Source organism: Pterocles gutturalis, unplaced genomic scaffold (assembly GCF_000699245.1).
Source record: "Pterocles gutturalis isolate BGI_N339 unplaced genomic scaffold, ASM69924v1 scaffold6589, whole genome shotgun sequence".
Taxonomy (NCBI): domain Eukaryota; kingdom Metazoa; phylum Chordata; class Aves; order Pterocliformes; family Pteroclidae; genus Pterocles; species Pterocles gutturalis.
Genome location: NW_010128114.1, coordinates 73026 through 91634, shown reverse-complemented (window position 1 = coordinate 91634; position 18609 = coordinate 73026). Strand labels below are relative to the sequence as shown.

Genomic DNA, 18609 nt, shown 5'->3' with positions numbered 1-18609 from the left:
TCGCACATGCTTCTTTTTTTCTTTCTCTTTTTTTTCTTCACTACATAGATTGAGAGTAGGGTGTGAGACAGGAGCGTGGCTAAGATAAGGGGGGTCAGAAAGAATAAAAAATGCAATTGACTGCAAATACGAATGTGATGTTGCCTTATGTCTTGGTTTGTTACTGCTCTTCTGTATTCTGTGTATTCTGAAAGGCCCTCAAGACTAATTGGTTTCATTGTCATTTTATTTATATATACATATATACACATTCATTTGGGGCTTAACTAGTAACCTGTAACTATGGGAATGGAGGCTGCCAGCACACCTGTGATGACACAGATACTGGTCCTGTGTGTGGTTGTCATCAGAAGTATGCCCTACATTCAGATGGCCGAACCTGCATTGGTAAGTACTTCTCAGCAGCACATTTTATTTTGTATTCCTCATAGAATATGTATGTGCACATATGTATGTATGTGTGTGTGTGCGCGTGTGTGTTTGTATCTCACAGGCGTTTAGCACCATTGCTGGGAGAAGTGTATAACAGCAGTTCCTGACCGTAGTAGCTAAGGTCATGCTATCCAGAGAGAGAAGCATTTGTGTGTGTTTTGTCAAAATGTTTGTTAATGAAGTATCCCTTTGTTACTCCTTTGCAGTTTTTATTTCTTTTCATAACTCTAATAATTTTTTAAGTAAAAAGGTATAGAACATTCATAATTATGAATGAAAGTTCAGCTCTTCTGTTCACTTTCATGAGTCAAGTCTTCCTTGCGTAGGCAAGGGGAGGGACATGATCCTCTTTTCTAAGCTGCTATTGGGGAAAATTAATCGTCATGATGTGCTTTCTTCCCTGTTGTATGTTTTATGATTCTAAAAATTACAGCACTTGCAGTGAATAAGCTTTCACTCAGATTATCAATAGGAAAAAGCCATTCAAGAGATGGAACATCTTGGGAGTTGCTATGCAAACATTTATGAATATAAAATACATTATTTGCTTAACACCATTTCTTTCCATTCTGCTTTTTTTTAAACAAAAAAAAAGGATATTTTTGCATATTGCAAGCTAAAATTTGAAAATTCATACTCACAGATCTGAACCTAAAATCCAGAATGGTTTTCACTAGCATTATGGTCATGTTGACTTTTTTTGTTTGTTTAATTTCAAATCCTTACAAATTCCTAGTAATTTCCTCAGGTTAAAAAAGAATGGACGTGTATTTATCATCTTTGCTCTCCTTTATCAATACTGCAAGACAGTGCACTTGAAATTGATGGAAATGATCCCTTGGTCAGATCCATGGCATAAAAGCTCCGTGGCTGCCCAGAGCCTCACTCACTTCTGATGGGTTTGATTGCACAAATTATGTGGTAGGATGAGGGTTATGCTGGCAGAGGTAAAGCTGAACAAGGTTCAGTGCTGGCTGGACTCTGCCTCGCTGTATACACAAGCTATGTCTCAGTTTACGGGATCTCTCAGCTAGTACTTCTGATTAACACAGAGGGCTCCGTCGTACAGTCCCTCTTTTTAAATAACCCTCCCTGTAGCCTGTGGCAGTTCCAGATATAGGGAATTTGCAAGATCAAGGGCCTTGAGAGCAGGTTTTATTGAATGGATAATTGATCTTCTATTTATTAGCATTCATTCATAGCCTTGGATTGATGTTTTATTTTGTCCAGAATGTAAAAATTATTTTAAAAGCTGTGTACACTGCACCTGTTTTTTACTTTTTTTTTTCCATTTTTGTAATGTAATACATACAACTCCATGTTACATTCCTTGGTCTTGTGATGTAAGTCACATATTACTACTGCCTGTGCTGATTTTCTTCCCTCTAAGTAGTTCTTTCTGTTAGAATACTTTTAAATTTTTTAATTTATTTTTTACGTTTTTATTCCTGCTTTCTGGTGATGGTTCCTGATTGCCTGTCTTGTCTGATAACTGACGTTCATTAATTATTTACAGAGTAAAATAAATTTTAAAAACTCAAACAAAAGCCTCTATTGCAGCCTGATCCCATCTAGAACTTGTTAAAAACAGAGCAAAACAACTTCTTGTTACCACTCAACCATGTAGTGTTACCACAAACAAAACCTGCCAGCCTCCTCCTCCTCCTCACTTCAGTGACTCCAATGTTTGCTGTCTTCAGTGGTGTACATATATTCCAGGCATCACTGCAAGAATGCAAACTTCTGCAATGCCAGATAAATACTTGTTGACCCTTTGTCTAACATATTTGTCTTCGTTTGCTTGACTTATCCTTTTATTTTATTTTTTTATGTTTGCTGCATGTGAAAGTCCCCACTTGCATTTTGGTTTTTGTTTTCCTAATAAGCATTTCCCTCTCTGTATAAATCATTTTATTTACCCAGCTGCTGCTTCTCCATTGCTCTCCTGTATCAGAAATCTTTGTTTTTATTTTACTGACTGATCATCTCTTCCCATACTTGTGACTGTTTGTGTGTATTTCTAATGAAGCATAACCAAACTAATGTCCTCATTATGCTGTATGAAACTCTTACATGTAGGATACCAGAGACTACTTTGTAAAATAACCTTTGCTGACACCATCTTGCTTTTTGCATGCTTATAAAATTACTAAACCCTATTCTTGCAACATCTTTCCTAGCATTGAATGTTTAGCTAGTAGTGTTTCATAGACAAGCAGGCAACCAGCACTGCCCAAATTGATCTTTTTTTGTGTTTGTTTGGTTTGTTGTTTATTTTGTTGTTGTTTTTGTTTAATTTGCATGCTGTTGTTTGGTTTCTCCTCACGATGTGTCAATGTGTACGAGACTGTGGTGCATCCGTGCCCACCCATCACCGGACTCTTCTAGCTCTGTCTGTCTTGGTCTTCTGCCTGCCACCTTCAGATCCTGGTGCCACCATTAGCCTGAATCACTTTACAGTTTGTCTTTGGTAGTTTGTTTAACTAGCATCTCTGAATTTTAATTTTTATCATTAACACCTCTCTGAGGCACTCGTGTTAGCTGTCTTGTTCTCCAGTAGGAATCCAGCTTCCTGTATGTGGTTAGTTACTTCATAGTTGACCATTCTTCCTCCTCCCCCTCTTTTCTTCCTCCCTTCCCTAAACACCTTTAATTTTTTCCTGGGGTCTCAAAGGGAATTAACTCTCTAACGGGGATTTAGTGCTTTCATGCCTTGCTTCTTGGCTTTGGCTGTGCCATGCCAAGAAACTGTCTTAGGCAGCGGAAAATTGGGCTTGTGATTAACCAACTGCTCCATGTTTGTCCCTTACTTGTGTTTTAGAGAAGGATGAGGCTGCAATTGAGAGTTCTGAGTACAATGCCACGTCAGTAGCTGATGTGGACAAGCGGGTGAAACGGCGGCTACTTATGGGTAACACTTTTCTTCCACTTCCTTTGTTGTGCTCTCACTTTTGTCTGTATGTGTGTGGGGGGGAGGTTCTCTTTTGGTCTTATTTGATCCCTTTGGTTTTGGTTTGGTTTTTTTTAACCTGACTTCATCTGTGTGGAAAGGTCACCAATTTTGTTAAGTTCTCATCTGTTGTACAACTTCATTCTTGTTTTTAAACTTTTTTTTTTCCTAATGCTGCAGCTTTAATGTTCAGTTTCTTCTGCATAGAAAGAAGCTTTTGCCATTAACCTTACTTACCTTATGCAAGCTACTTCTTACATGTGATTTGTGTGTGTTTGTGTGTATGTGTTGCTGTAGGATTCCTGAAAAATCTCATGTTGCAAACCTGCCTATTGACTTAAAAGTGGATGATGATGATGATGATATAAAACAATGTTCTATTACTTATGTGATGTTAAATGAACAACTGTATTTGCCTACTTAAAATTTGCAGTGCTTTTGTTTGAAAGGTAAATGTTATGACTGGAAATTCATTTATTTCCTTTGTGCAGCTATGTTAGTAACCACTGAAAGATGTTTCCCTAGTGACTAGTGAGCTTCCATATGTTCTTCTTTCAAGACTGAAGCATGGCTTGTTTCTCTGTGTTGTTGGAGCCTGAGAGAGGAAGGGATGAGGAAGTGCATTGAACAATGAAGATAATTCTTTAGCTTCTGCTCTCAGTTAACCCATTGTACACCCTTGTGCTTGTCTTCTTCATGTTACGTTTATGGCCATTAGTGAGAATGACCTTTTGGGAACAGAAAGGGTAGAGCGGCTGGACCTCTGCCGGACTCTTTTCGTGTGACAAAGAGCACAGGGTAGCACAGACTGCTGAATTATGCCAGCAGTTTGGAGGTTTTCAGGTGGTTTATTACTCTGTATTTTCCATTCTGATGCCCTACTCACCACATATAATTATTTCCACTAGGTTTTAAACATAGTGAGCGTTGGTGAGATGTACCCAATGAAGCATTACAAGACAGTCATTCTTCACCCACAGAAGAGATTCTGGTGGGACAAGATTATTCTCTCTTCCCTCCCGGATGCTGTTTCATTTCTTAAAACCATTGAGTCCATTGCAGACTCTGTCCTATTAGCCCCTGGCAAGCTCAGCTCTGGCTGTAAGCATCCACACCTGTCTGAAAGGACCACATCTAGGAGACCAAAAGCCTCACTTTGGATATTTAGTTGATTGCTGGGCTAATAGTTGGATTAGGTAACAGTATTTATAAAGTTTCCATATCACTTGTATCTCGTCACCCATGACAAACCATCTGCTTAACTGTAGGCCAGCATACAACCACTGTGTAGAAAATGGCACAGTGTTATAACTCTGAAATGGTATTAAATGACAACATATTTTCCCTCATGTGAAAACCTGGGCATATGTTCCTTTATTTTTAGATTATCTGTGATTGTTAATATGCAATTAGTTTGCAGACCTAGCAAGGGACCCATGTCAATTTATTGTTTAATGATGCACAGTTTAAATTATTTTAAGCTAACAAAAGCTATGAGGCAGTTCATCTTGCTTTCTAAAGGTGCTATTAACAGTTTTAGCTGTAATTTCAGTAAGACCCATAGTCTCCCAGGAAATCAGGGAAAAAAAATGTGCAGAGGGCCTCTAGACCACTGGAAAATCAAATCCTGTAGGTCTGAACAGTGAGTTTGCCCATCCACTAAGAATATGCACAATATGGTTTAGAGGGACTGAGCAATATAGTGCACTGCCTTGCTGGCTCACCCTCTGATAACAGTAATTATCCAACCTGAAAAAAACTCATACTGCTTATAAGATTCCAGGCATATCAAATTAAACAGTTACAATTAGTAACAAGCTTATTATTTACACCAGGTCTGGAAGGTCCAAGCTGAACACAGACTCTAGAAATAGGTTTAGGGAGATAGCTAAAAGTCCGGTTTGCGAAATACATTGTTTAATTCTTCAGTACCTTCTGTATTAGCGGGTATCAGCCAAGAGCTGAGAGTTTATGGACATGCTGTGTTTGAACAACTGATTCCTCAGAAAAACATTAACTAGAGCTGAAAATAAATGTAATTAGTAAGTGAGATCTGAGTGGGTGGCTTATTACTTAGGGGCTTTTGTACTTGTTTATTCCTACTGATTTCTGATGTTCAGAAAATCCTCAATTTATTTTTCTAATGGAGTCATACTACAATTTCCATTAAATTCCATTGGTCTTCAGATGTTTTCTAAAGAGCTGTTTTCGAAAGTACTGGAAGGCTCCTCAGGAAACTTCATTACCAGCTTTTGTAAATGGAGTGTGATTTTTGACCCTCCTGTAGGCAGTCTTGGGAGACTCGGAAAAGCAGATGACTTTATGTTATTTTAGTAGCCTGATGAAATATGCTTTCAGTTGCAAGCCCTGAGACAATAATTTCTAGTCCCCTGTAATTTGCTGCATGCTGTTAAAATGACTATGATCTTTATAACACTTATTATCAGCTGAGGCTAAGAATAAGCTTGCATGAGATTACATAGGAGAACAGTTCTGAGGAGAAGGATTTGGGGGTGCTGGTAGATGAGAAGGTCAACATGAGCTGGCAATGTGTGCTTGCAGCCCAGAAAGCCAACCATGTCCTGGGCTGCATCAAAAGAAGTGTGACCAGCAGGTCAAGGGAGGTGATTCTACGTCTCTACTCTGCTCTCATGAGACCCCCACCTGGAGTACTGCATCCAGCTCTGGGGTTCCCAATATAAGAAGGACATGGACCTGTTGGAGTGAGTCTAGAAGAGGGCCACAAAGATGGTCAGAGGGCTGAAGCACCTCCTCTATGAGGACAGGCTGAAAGAGTTGGGATTATTCAGCCTGGAAAAAAGAAGGCTCCGAGGAGACTTCACAGCAGCCTTCCAGTACCTGAAGGGGGCCTACAGGAGAGATGGGGAGGCAATCTTTATCAGGGAGTGTAGTGACAGGACAAGGGGTAATGGGTATAAGATGAAGAAAGGTAGATGTAGATTCAATATTAAGAGGAAGTTTTACTGTGAGGGTGGTGAGGCACTGGAACAGGCTGCCCAGAGAAGCTGTGGATGCCCCATCCCTGGAGGTGTTCAAGGCCAGGCTGGATGAGGCTTTGAGCAACCTGGTCAAGTTTGGAACCTGGTCTGGTGGAAGTGTCCCTGCCCATGGCAGGGACGTTGGAACTAGATGATCTTTAAGGTTCCTTCCAACCCAAACCATTCTATGATTCTAACAGGACTGCTGTCAGACATGACTGCCTATGCCACTCATTTTGCTACAGCAAGACTGGCCACCTCCGTAGCTCAGACCAACTCTTACAGGGGCCTGTGTCCTAGTTATGGTGCAGTCCTGTGGCTTGTGGCTAAATCTTAAATAGTGAAAAGTAATAATAAGTAGTAAAAAGTAATAAATACACTTCCTTCCTTCCTGTTAGATGCATTTTTATCTAGTTCTTGTTGGGACAGACAAAAAACTGGTCTTCACGGATGATCTATAGGAAACCTTCCTTTAGAGCCATCCAGTGATTCCTAGGAATTTTCCTGCAACTTTTTTCATAATGTTCAGAAAGACCACACGGGCTTCCAGCTGCCCTTTATCTCCCCTCTTCAGAGAAAAACACTTGGATTCAGAGTAAAGAGCGCTCTCATTAAAGAGATAGCACTGAATGACTTTTCTCTGATCAGTGAATGTTGTGCCATATTGCTGTTCATACAGCTCATATACATTTTCTTCACCTGGGCCATTGCCATTGTAGAGTGGAAAGGAGTGCAGGCTTAATTGTACTCCGGGTGGGCTTCTGGTGAGGTTCTGCCATCTGCCAGAGTTCTGTGATGGGTGCTGTAAACTGGACACTGAGTCATGTACATTCTGTAGATTAGGAAGGAAATTGCGCATTCATCCTGCACATCCTCCAGGTGTACACATCCTAGCATTTAAAACCAGAGCCTTACCATTATATGTAAGGTATGTTTACATCCACCTTGTTGCAGAACACCTTGCACTTAATATAAATCAGTAGGGCACTACGAATGTCTTCAAGTCTTCTTAAACATCTGATATAGTTTATCTTGCAGTCAGTTGAGAAATGCCTTCAGCTCTTAAAATTATATTAAAATCTCTTTTTTGTGTGGTACAACACAATTTTTTCTGAAAATATTTTCAGTGCATTTCTTAGGAGCCATCACAGAGACCTCCCCACTTCCCTTTATCTCTTTTCCTCGAGAACCTATTTGCCAGGACTGTTTTTCCATCATAGCATGAGACTGCCCTACCTGATTAGAGGAGTGTGCTAATGCATTTCACATATTGTTCAGTCTAAATCTAGCGTCGGTTTGAAACACAGTATGTCATGCCCTGCCTACCTGACTGAAAGCCATTCTAGTGTGGGCACACAACTTTAGAAGTACCAAACTTCCACTCAATCCTACTAATACACGTATCCTCAAAATTTTATGCAGTGCCGCATCTTCAGCAATGGAAGTTGCTTTTATTCATGTATCAGGTCTCCAAATCTCTTTTTGCTGTTGCAGCCCTGGGTAGACTCAGAAGTCCAGGGGCCCCACAGTCTACAACTGTAAAGATGAGTGATTCAGTAGTTTAGCACTTCATCATTGTATGTATTGTAAATTATCAAGTCTCACTGGCTCAGCATTACTCTTGACTCAGGTCTGTCTTTTACTTGAAAAGGCTGTTGGCTTTTTATAGAGCAACTGTCTCTTGGTATCCTGAAGCTTTCTTTTATGTAGAACTTGATGCTGTGGACACAAAAGTATATTTTATAGCGTCAGTTATGCCATTGGGCTGCCTCGTTACAAATAAGTCAACTGCTTACAAAAATGTGACAGGCAGAGGAAAATTTCCTCTTTGAGGAACCAGAACTGCAGAACTGCCTGGTCTTAAGACTCAAGAAGTCCTCACCTCCTAATCAAAGGTAATACTTTGCTCTTTGGCTACTCTTTACATTAAATCTTTGAAAGACTAATGTTTTTGACATATTTTTTATATTGTCTTTAGAAATGCAGTCACTTGCTACGTTGTCATCATCACAGGCCACACTAGATTGCATGAATCCTTAAGGTTGATTAGCAACACAACCATGATGACCTATCCAGGCCGTTTCTTAGATCTTATCCTCTGATCAGCACTTTTTGAAGGGGTAGGCCTGAACCATTTCTCAGCATGTTTCATTTCCCTCCCTGTACTCTTTGGCAGTCAAATGGATCAGGTTCAATTGGGCTTGAATCCAAGTGACTTCAGAACAACTGGAAAGGCTACATTTCTCTCCTTCACCATCAGTCCACCTTTTCCATTCTTGCCTGTGATCACTGTTGTAAGAACTCACTTTCGCAATAAAATGTTCTTCCTCTGACACTAGAAGGTGTGAGGTTGGTTCCTTCTTACCTGAAGAAGAGAGTTTTATGAAGTTCTTTTCAGTATAGCAAAGAGCAACAGGTCATTGAGCCCATCGTGAAGTTAAGGAAGCACTGTAATTTCCCTTATATGTTTAAGGCCAGGTTAATGGTGAAAATGGCAGTAATACCATTGCTACAAGCATCTTCAGAAACCCAGACTCTACACTGAAATTCACTCCTTCACAAGATGTGTTCAATTCATTGTGTGTCAGGACAGCTTAAGGTTTTGCCATTAGACACTGACTCCTTGGGTCATCAATAAGACTATCGGGAGCCCACCTCAGATACAGGAATGTAATTCTCTTCCCTTCTCTTGAAGCTGGCTCCCAAGATCCCTACAAATCATTTTACTGCCAAATGAAGTGCTTGAACAAACCGTAAAGTGCATTGGGACTGTCCTGGACTTTGTTACTGCTAAAGTTTGCCTCTGCCTAGATTGTTTCTGTAGCGTAGGAAGCACTTCAAGGCATTCAGAAAATCACACCAACAAGGACCAGCTTTGCCAGGCTGGGATACATTATATGTGTACCTACATTACATTCCATCCCTGATTTCCTGAGAGTGTCTTACAGGCAGGGCTTTAATCTGTCTATATTCATGGCACATAGCCAGCAATTAAGGTGGTACTTTCACGAGTTCTGTATTTTTCCCTGATTGTGGCAAGAATCATTTGACTTCTGCAGGTGGCTTCTCTTCCATTTTCAGTAGCCTTCCAGCCATTTATAATGAGTACCCAGCTACCTGCCTGGAGAGCCGCGTGCAGTCCACTAAGACCATTTCTTCTCCACAGCAATCACAAGGGATGTGAGCTGTGGAAATTGCAGTTTGGTCATTTCTCCCATGGATTAGTTTATGACAGAGAAAGTCACTGCATGTTATATGGGACAAAATAATCTCTTTTTTTTTTGCCTTAACTCAGGCTTGCTTTGGAAAGCATATTTCCACAATCAGTTCAACATTGCAGCAGATAGCCAGAGTCAGTTCAGACTGGTAGATCACAAGTGCAAGTCCTGCTTCGGCCACTTTCATGACTTGCCAGTACTCCTTTCTCTGTGTGCTGGTCAGCTCTTTCATCCAGTCTTGTGCCTCCTGAAGGTACCTAGAAACATCGCCCAAGGTAACTGTGTTTATCCTGTCCTGAACAAAGCTGTTTTGATTTCAGGAGATTTTTAGCCCAGTACCTACAATGGATTTTAGTAAGCTGCTCACATCATATTAGGAAAAAAAAAAAAAACCACACATTTTGAGTTGATGGTTGTGGTTTACTGCGTTTGCAGCAAAGGCAAATATTTAGCATCTGTTACATCAAATAGTCAGAGAAATTTATAATTTTAGAGCTGATCCTTCTTACATTCGGTTTACCCATTTGAACCTAAAGTGGTACCCAGCTTTATATATCTTGAGTCATCTGAGCTTAATAATCAGCCATATGGTATTTTTTCCTAAACCGCAATTATCTAAAGATTAGTCTACCCTATTCACCCTGGACTTCAAGAATGTTTGACTTTTATTTGTCTGAGAGCAGATCTTTTAAGAGCACCCATCACCTGATTGCCTCAGTGGCAGGAAGGTACCTAGTTGTAGTTATTTCCACCTCAGATTATCGCTGCAGGTAACAGATTGTGTCAGGCCTGATTGTTAATGAGAGGAGGTAGAACCAACAGATGTGAGATGAACATACTCAGATGGCAGAAAGGCCATTTGAAGCACCATCCTTGCTTCTGCAGTTGCCCCTCACAGAGGCTTGCAGGTATTATGCAGCTTTTAGCAGAGCAGCCCTCTCTATTCCCTGTTTCTGATGAATCAAGATCCTTCTTCAGGTAGCTTGCGTAAAATAGGGACTACAGAGGGCACACACCCTGTATATGAACTTAATATTGATAATCATGGGAGGAGAAAGCAAGGTCACTTACTTGAGATGCATTGTCCATATACACATTCATATGGTCAGCCACCCTTCTCCTCATCTTTCTCCTAGTCCACCTGGAAAATCCTGGGATTCCAGAGCTGAGAAGAACTGATGGTACAGGACTGTGTGGTCTTCAGGCTAAAAAAATCTCGTCTTAACTTGCAAGGGCCTATGCCCTGTATGAACATGCACGTGACTAACAGATAAAAACCTTCTTGTTTCTCTAGTATGCAGTCTTTGTTTTACTTCTGCCTCTCCCTATGACACGTTGCAAATTTGAGGGTTATAGTCTTTTCTACTGAAGACTGTAAGCTTGGTAGAACAGCAGGGGAGTGTTATGGCTTATGTTTTTTGGAATTGTAGAGTAACTGTTCTTGTGGAACAGTCCATTCTAGTCCATTTCTAGTCCATTGTGCCTACCTGACCCAAGCTGTTGCCTTCAGTCTGGTGTTTTGTTAGGAATTTTAGGACTTAATCTCTCTGAATCACTGCTTTCTTTTCAGCAGAGACATACAGCACTTTCTTGATTACAGGAAAACAGAATCCACAAAGTTAACCAGAATTACCAGAGTCTTAAAATTAAAATGGTTCTCTCCTGCCATGTGTAAAATGACATCATATCCATACGGAAACCTTCCTCAGTCATTATTTCAGTCATCCAAAGATCTCTCCTCTGGTGGGTCACTGTGAATAACTTCTCCAAAGTCAAACCTCTGTCCTGAGTTACTGTAGAAAACACACAATGATGGTGTAGTTCATCTGGAAATACACCATTTTCTGGATTTCAGAATTCTGTGGTGGAGCCATATTTAGCTCCTTTGCAGCTCAGGAAGGAGCTGTAGAACTGTAGAACTTTGTGAAGCTATTTGTTTTTTCCCTAAAAAAATCCTTTAATCTGATAAGAATTTTCTGGCAAAAGCCTTTCTTTTTTCTTGAAAGCAAGTTTTGCAGGAAGACACTGGTTTTCACAGCGCTTTTGCTTGGAATGATCATCAGAAATAGGGAGACAGAATGTACACAGTAGTCTGGTTAGAACATTCATTTGAAATGTGAGGAAATTATACTGAGGACCCTTTCATGGTGATTTGCCACCCATGTTCAATGGAAATGTTGGGCTGTAAAGTCAGACTGACTCATTATTGTCTTATGAAGGTGCTCTGCCCTTGGGGCTAGTATTGATAACTGATAGCCCGATAAGGGCTTGTGATTCTTCGGTTTCAATAAACATAAAAAAACAGAAAATGGAACCTGGGCTTCTAATATGGCATGTAATGCCCTAACTACCAAGCCATTGTAATAAAGAGTGTCACGAGCTCTGGTTTTCTATTAGGATATTTACAAAAGTCTTAGGTTGTTTTATTCCACTGTGAATTTAAAAAATTCTGCAGACTTAATTTTTGGTTCTCTTTCAAAATGGAGTGAGAGTTTCCAGGTGATCCTACTCCCATTTTTCTGTCTCAGAGAGCAGGGAGATGGACAAGCTAGTGTTTGTTTTCAAGTGTTCTTCCAAAGCAATTAACTTCTCTCACAGACAGAGCCTACCAAAGGTCACTTTAAGCCAAGAGCACCTTTTCTGTATGTACTTCAGTTACTAGCTTTGTTGTACTGCCTCCTAGGACCCTTTCAAATTACTTAAATATGTCTTTATTACTCTGAATGTCTTTTATCTGACTTAGAAATGCTTGCTGTCAGAAGTGCAAGTGTGCTGCTCTGTATGCATCACGATCTTTTTGTTCTTTAATCAATAAAGTATTTAAAACATATTATTAACAGGCATATTGCCAGACAGATCTCTAACTCAGTTACTAACTGTGAAACCAAGGCCTCATTTTAACTCTTTCTGTCAGTTCTACTTTGCCATATAAAATCACAGAAAACAGGGGGAAGGAATCCCTGAGGTCATTCATGCATTCTCTCTCTCCCAAGGGCAGATCCTTTCATCTTGAGTTATCGTCACTTTTATTCATTGAGTTTGTGAATGGTGTGCTATTTCCTGTAAAAATAGCTTTTCTTCATTTCTTTGCTGATGATAAAGACTCTGACCTCATCCAGATTTCCTACCAATACCTTCCATTGTTTTGCTTTTCCATTTTAAATGAAAGGATTTGTCCAAGGTCAGGAGATAAAGCTCCTTCGCAATGTTCAGAGTATTTCAGTTTTTCTTAAATGCAGCTTCTCTATTTAGAAAAAGCACCACAGTCGCAACTAATAGTGCTATTTTTAAGGGACCGTTCTGGACTCATCCGGTGCTTATAAAACACGTGATCCAGTCTATCAAGTGATGTTCCCTAAATATGTAGTGTTTCCCTGAAAAGGAATCAAACTTTTCTGAAATAAGAGCTGTGGGATTCGTGATTCACTGCAAGATTCACCTAGTCCTTTCTTCACACATTCTGTATGTGGCAGTGCAGATTTCTCATCCTATTTTCATGCAAATAAAATTCTACCAATCATGAAATTGCAAGGAAATGAGGAGACAAGCATAACGGAGTGAATAATTCCACATCCTGCAAGTTACCCTTTCTGTCTCACCTTTTTCATTCCCTGAATATGAAGCTCTTTCAGTTTCTCCTTCATCTGTTCACAGCTATTTGTTTCTTTCATTATACTCTTCTGAATGCACTTTCTCTATCCTTTCAGCATCACAGAGCATAATTTGCATGAGAATAACATAGTTCTCACTTAACTGAAAATTCAGATATTTTAGCTGTGTTTAGCTTCTCCCTGTGCTTGTTGTCCTTTGGGTCCCTCCTTGTACCCTGATCTCATGGCATGTACCACATGTGCTGCTGCTTGCAGTAAAATTCTTTTTCTGGATGGCAGCAGCAGTCTTATCATGCATTCTCTGTCTCATTGCTTTCTATACGGCATATACCCTCTTACTTAAAGGCAAGCTCATCTGTATAATCAACAGAATATCCAAAAAAAAAAAAAAAAAAAAAGCAAGCCTTTCCTGAGTTAAATTTTAGTCTCTTCCAAGTTTCAGGCTTTCAGAATTTTGTGTATTTTGGGTCAGAATTTGAGTGGGATTTTGAGTGGGTTTTTATCCAGTTAGATAGTCTTTGTTGTTAGGCATGGTCATGCAGTTCACCTGCATACAGCAGTGATGCCACTAATGGTTAAAATTATTTCTGTAAGATTCTCCTTTATAACATAAATGTTAAGAGGAGGAGTGTACTGTGCAAAAACTCAGTATACCTGGCGTTCAGAAGGTGCTGTGTTTGGTGGAGATTGTACTGTGATACCAACATGAAGGAAATAGAAGAGATATCAGCATAGGCTGCCTTTGAGCCAGACTGAGTAAAGGGTGGTTTTGGGTGCAAGGGGAGATGAAATACAAGTTATGGGCTAATTTGATTCCAGATACTTATTTGTATTAAACTGAAAATTCTTTAAGGTGAGGGAACCAGTACCACTCAGGTGAGCAGGATCTGGCCCTCCCATAGAACTGTTCTAATACCTTAGCATCATCACTGTTTCATAACTGTAACTTAATAGTAGCTGGCACAGAGTCCTGATGTTGGTCTTTATGAGAGCTCCAAAATGCTACACTGATGCAAAGAATCATTACAGATTATGCCAATTAATGGTTTAAGATTAGGCCTTCTCAAAATAGAAACAATCATGAGCATGTACTTTTTTCCCTCTTAAAAGAATCACCCAGTTCCTGGCAGTTACCTTTGAAATCTTGCTTAAAAAATTAACCCAATTTAAATTTAAGATAGGACTCACCAATATCCTGTGTGCACTACTTCGGACTAGTTCTGCAATTTTGTTTCTGCTGAGATGTATTGTAAAACGTGTTGGGAATTGGCATAGGACATAAAGCAAATGAGGAGAAAATGGAAACTCTTGTAAGCTATCAAGGTGATGAACATTAACAGGGCATTTTTCAGCTTTTCAGTATTCATGCTTACAGATTGCCAGATACTTGGTTTTCTTTCACAGATATCCTTAATCTTTCCTCGCTTGTTCAAATAGATAAATTTTCCTGTCTTGTACACATAGCCTGGAGAGTCAGTTTGTGTTGTGTTTCATCATGAATTAAATACAGACAAATCAACTCATTTTTATGTGTTCAGGATAGGTAAAGAGGTTATCTCTTGGTTCAGTCACAGGAGCAGTTTACAACAGCTTTAGTTACAGCAGATCTCCTGAAGAAGAGAGATTGCTAGTAGTTTAACCCTTTTTGCCACTCCAGTTGCCAGGCAATATTGCTTCACAGACATTCACTAGGAAAAAATGGTCTAAGGGAATCCATATAACTCATAGTTGGACTGGCTCAAACAGTGAGAGCTCTAAATCTGCCATTCTGCTTGCAGCCTTTAGCTTTCAGTTACATCAAGATTGACTTGTTCATGTGTCTAAACCCTGAATTTAAGACAGTTATTCTGAGCATAAGATACTGTGTTCAGATCTTGTGGAAAAGAAGCACAAAAGAAGCTTATTTGGGTTTAGATCTTCTTGGAAAAAAAATGATTGATCACTTTGTTACTTGTCCATTTCATTCCTTATACCCATGTACAGCATCTTTAGGTTTTTAAGAGAATAATCTGAATATTCAAGTTACCTTAAGCAAATTTTTGTGCCACTGAACAGTATATTAAATGTTTTAACAGGTTGACTGAGACTGGGAAAGCATAATTTTGTGGATAGGTGCAGGTATATGCACACATTCCAGAGTTTATGGGATTAATTTTTTTAAGTAGAACAGAATTAGAGCCAATACAAAATGACTGACCTTGGCTGAGACGACAGAGATACCAACCTGTCTGTTATACAATGCTTTTTCATATTAATCCTGTTGCATATTATGCTAATCTAAAGGAATTTAAGAGTGAATAGAAAAGATTGAATTCTCTTATCCCTGTAAAAAGTTACATTTACAGAGGAATAAATATTATCAGTGCAAAAAGTAAATTAAGAGTGGGAAGTATCAAGTCTTGCTTTTAATTTTGGTGCTATTGGTAGTGATAAAATCCATAGTATTTTATATTTATAGAGCATGTGTGCTAATGAATTTCAAAAGATGTTATGAGTATAGGAAATACCACATCTATTTTACATCGGGAGAGCGGTATATCATAAAATTTCTTGTGAGCGCCAGTGCAAGTGATTTGCCAAGCCTGACATAGCAGCTTATGGGAAGCTAAGGAAGAAATTTAATTCTCTACTTCCATGCTCCAACTTTCCAAACATGAGCTTTCCTATTGGAAATATCACAGACTTATAGAATCATAAAGATCATTGAGTCCAACTCCCTGCAGGACTACCTAAAACTAAACCATATGACCAAGAGGATTGTCCAGACACTCCTTGAACTCTGACAGGCTTGGTGCTATGGCCACTTCTCTGCGGAGCTTGTCCCAGTAACCGACCACCTTCTCAGTGAAGAACCTTTTCCTAATGTCCAGTCTAAACTTCCCCTGATGCAGCTTATTCTGTTTCCTCATGTCCCATCACTGGTCACCAGAGGAAGGAGATCAGCACCCCCCCTCCACTGCCCACCTTGAAGAAGTTATAGACTGCAATGAGGTCACCCCTCAGCCTTTCTTCTCCAAACTGAACAAGCCAAGTGACCTCAGCTATTTCTCGTAAGTCTTGCCCTCAAGGCCTTTCACCATCTTGGTTGCCCTCCTCTGGACACATTCTCTAATAGTTTCATGTCCTTCTTATATTGAGACACGCAAAACTGCACACAGTACTTGAGGTGGGGCCACGCTAGTGCAGTGTAGAGTAGGACAATCATCTCCCTCGACTGGCTAGCTATGCTGTGCTGGATGCACCCCAGGACACAGTTGGCTCTTTTGGCTGCAAGGACACGCTGATGACTCGTATTCGATGTGCTATCAACCCAGACTCCCAGATCTCTTTCTGTGGGGCTGCTCTCCAGCTTGTTGTCCCCCAATTTGTATGTATAACTGGGATTACCCCATCCCAGATGCAGAATCTCGCACTTGCTCTTGTTAAATTTCATACAGTTGATGATTGCCAAGCTCTCTGGTCTGTCCAGATCTCTCTGTAAGGCCTTCCTACCTTCAAGGGAGTCCACACCTCCTCCTCGTTTAGTGTCATTGGTGATACTAAATGTATCAGATATGTATTGGCGATATATATCAGCTATATGAATGTATGAGATTCTAAAGAGATCTTGAGCTTGAATGGGATATTGAGTAGACATGTACTGTGCCCTTGAATTCGACATGCTGCTTGCTGTGTTCTGGTACTTCCCTTCTCCCTCTTCACCTCCAGTATTCTTTATCAGAAATAAAGTAATAGTGAAACTCAGATTCTTTAGTCTCTGTAGGATATATGAATCAGTTTTATTGAGTCATAGACTCATGTAAGTTGGAAGGTACCTCTGGAGGTCGTCTAATCCAGCTTCCTGCTCAAAGAAAGGGCATCTATAGCAGGTTGCTCAGGGCCATGTCATTGAGTTTTGAATATCTTCAAGGATGTAGATTTCACAGCCTCCTTGGGAACCCATTCCTGTGTTTGACCAGTCTCATGGTGAAAATGTTTACCTTGTATCAAGCTGGAATTTCCCATATTCTAACTGCTGTTTGTTGCCTCTTATCCTTCCACTGTACACCTCCAAGAAAAGTCTTGTTCCATCTTCTTTATACTGTCCCATTAGCTACCTGTAGACAGAAATAAAATCTCCTCTGAGCATGCTCTTGTTAGGTCTGAACAGCTCACAGCTTCGCAGCTACGTCATGTGCTCCAGCCCCCTGAACATGATCTGGGTAGACCTCCACTGAATTTGCTCTAGTATGTCCATGTCTTTCTTGCACTGGAGTGCCCAGAGCTGAACACAGCACTCCAGATGTTGTTACTCCAAGCACCAAATAGAGGGCTAGGGTAACTTCTTTTGATCTTCTGCTTGTACTCTGACTAATACAAGCCAGGATGTTGTTGGCCTTCTTTGCCTTAAGGAAACAGTGCTGACTTCCCTTCAACTTGTCCACCAGGGACCCCAGGTTATTCACCAAAACTGCTTTCTAGCCAGTCAATTCAATTCAATGCCTGTTCTGTTGTATGGCATTTTTCCATCCCATACGCAGAACTTGGGTGTGCCTTTGTTGAAGCTTATCATGTTCCCCTGAGGCCGTTTTTTTCAACCTATTAAGACCCCTCTGAATAGCAGCCCAGCTCTGTGGTGTATTGATCACTCCCCCAGCTTGGTATCATCCACTAATTTGCAGAACGTGCCATCCATCCCACAGACTAGGTTGTTTGTAGAGACATTAGGCAGTATTGGCACTAATATCACTGTCTGATGCTGAAGGATATCTCTAGTGACAGACTGTCAGTCGGACTTTTTACTACCCTTGTACCTTGATTCAATTCTTTGAGTCCAGCTGTCCAGCCAATTTTCCAGCCCTGCATTATCCACTTATCCAGTCTATCTCTCACCACTGTGGCTATAAGGATACTATGGAAGACCGTGTCAAAATACTTGCTAAACTTAAGGTGAAAAACATCCACAGCTCTCCCTTTATCCACAGTGTAAGTCATGTCCTTGTAGAAGGCAGTCAGGTTAAATCAGGCATGATTTGCCCTCAGTAAGTCAATGCTGGCCATCCCCAATAATCTTGTCTTTCATGTGCTTGCAAGTGGCTTCCAGCATGATTTGCTCCATCAGCTTACAGGGGTCTGATGTGAGGCTGGCTGGCTAGTAGTTCCCCAGATCTCCCCTCCTGCCTTTCTTGATGTTTACCTTGTCCAGTCGTCAGGAACCCTACCCTGTCCTCATGACTTATCAAAGATTATAGAAAGTGACCTCACTAAGACATATATTACTGTATCATCTTCAAATGTATCCCTTCTAGTCCCATAGACCTATTTAAGTCTGTTCTGCTTTGCACCGTATCTCAGTTCTAAAACGTTTTGAATCTTAGTTCAAATTGACCCAGGTCAATTGGATGACCCAGGTGCCAAAG

At 40.3% G+C, this 18609-nt stretch overlaps 1 protein-coding gene across 1 annotated transcript in view; it reads left to right on the top strand.

Annotated features, from left to right (window-relative positions):
• Window positions 1-270: 270 nt before the first annotated feature.
• SCUBE1 (signal peptide, CUB domain, EGF-like 1) overlaps window positions 271-18609 on the top strand; it is a gene marked incomplete at both ends in the record, with an annotated part of 90859 nt that continues 72520 nt past the window's right edge. The window contains 2 exons of the mRNA XM_010079497.1: window positions 271-387; window positions 3254-3343. Coding sequence (XP_010077799.1) covers window positions 271-387; window positions 3254-3343 — 207 coding nt within the window. The remainder of the gene's footprint in view (window positions 388-3253; window positions 3344-18609) is intronic.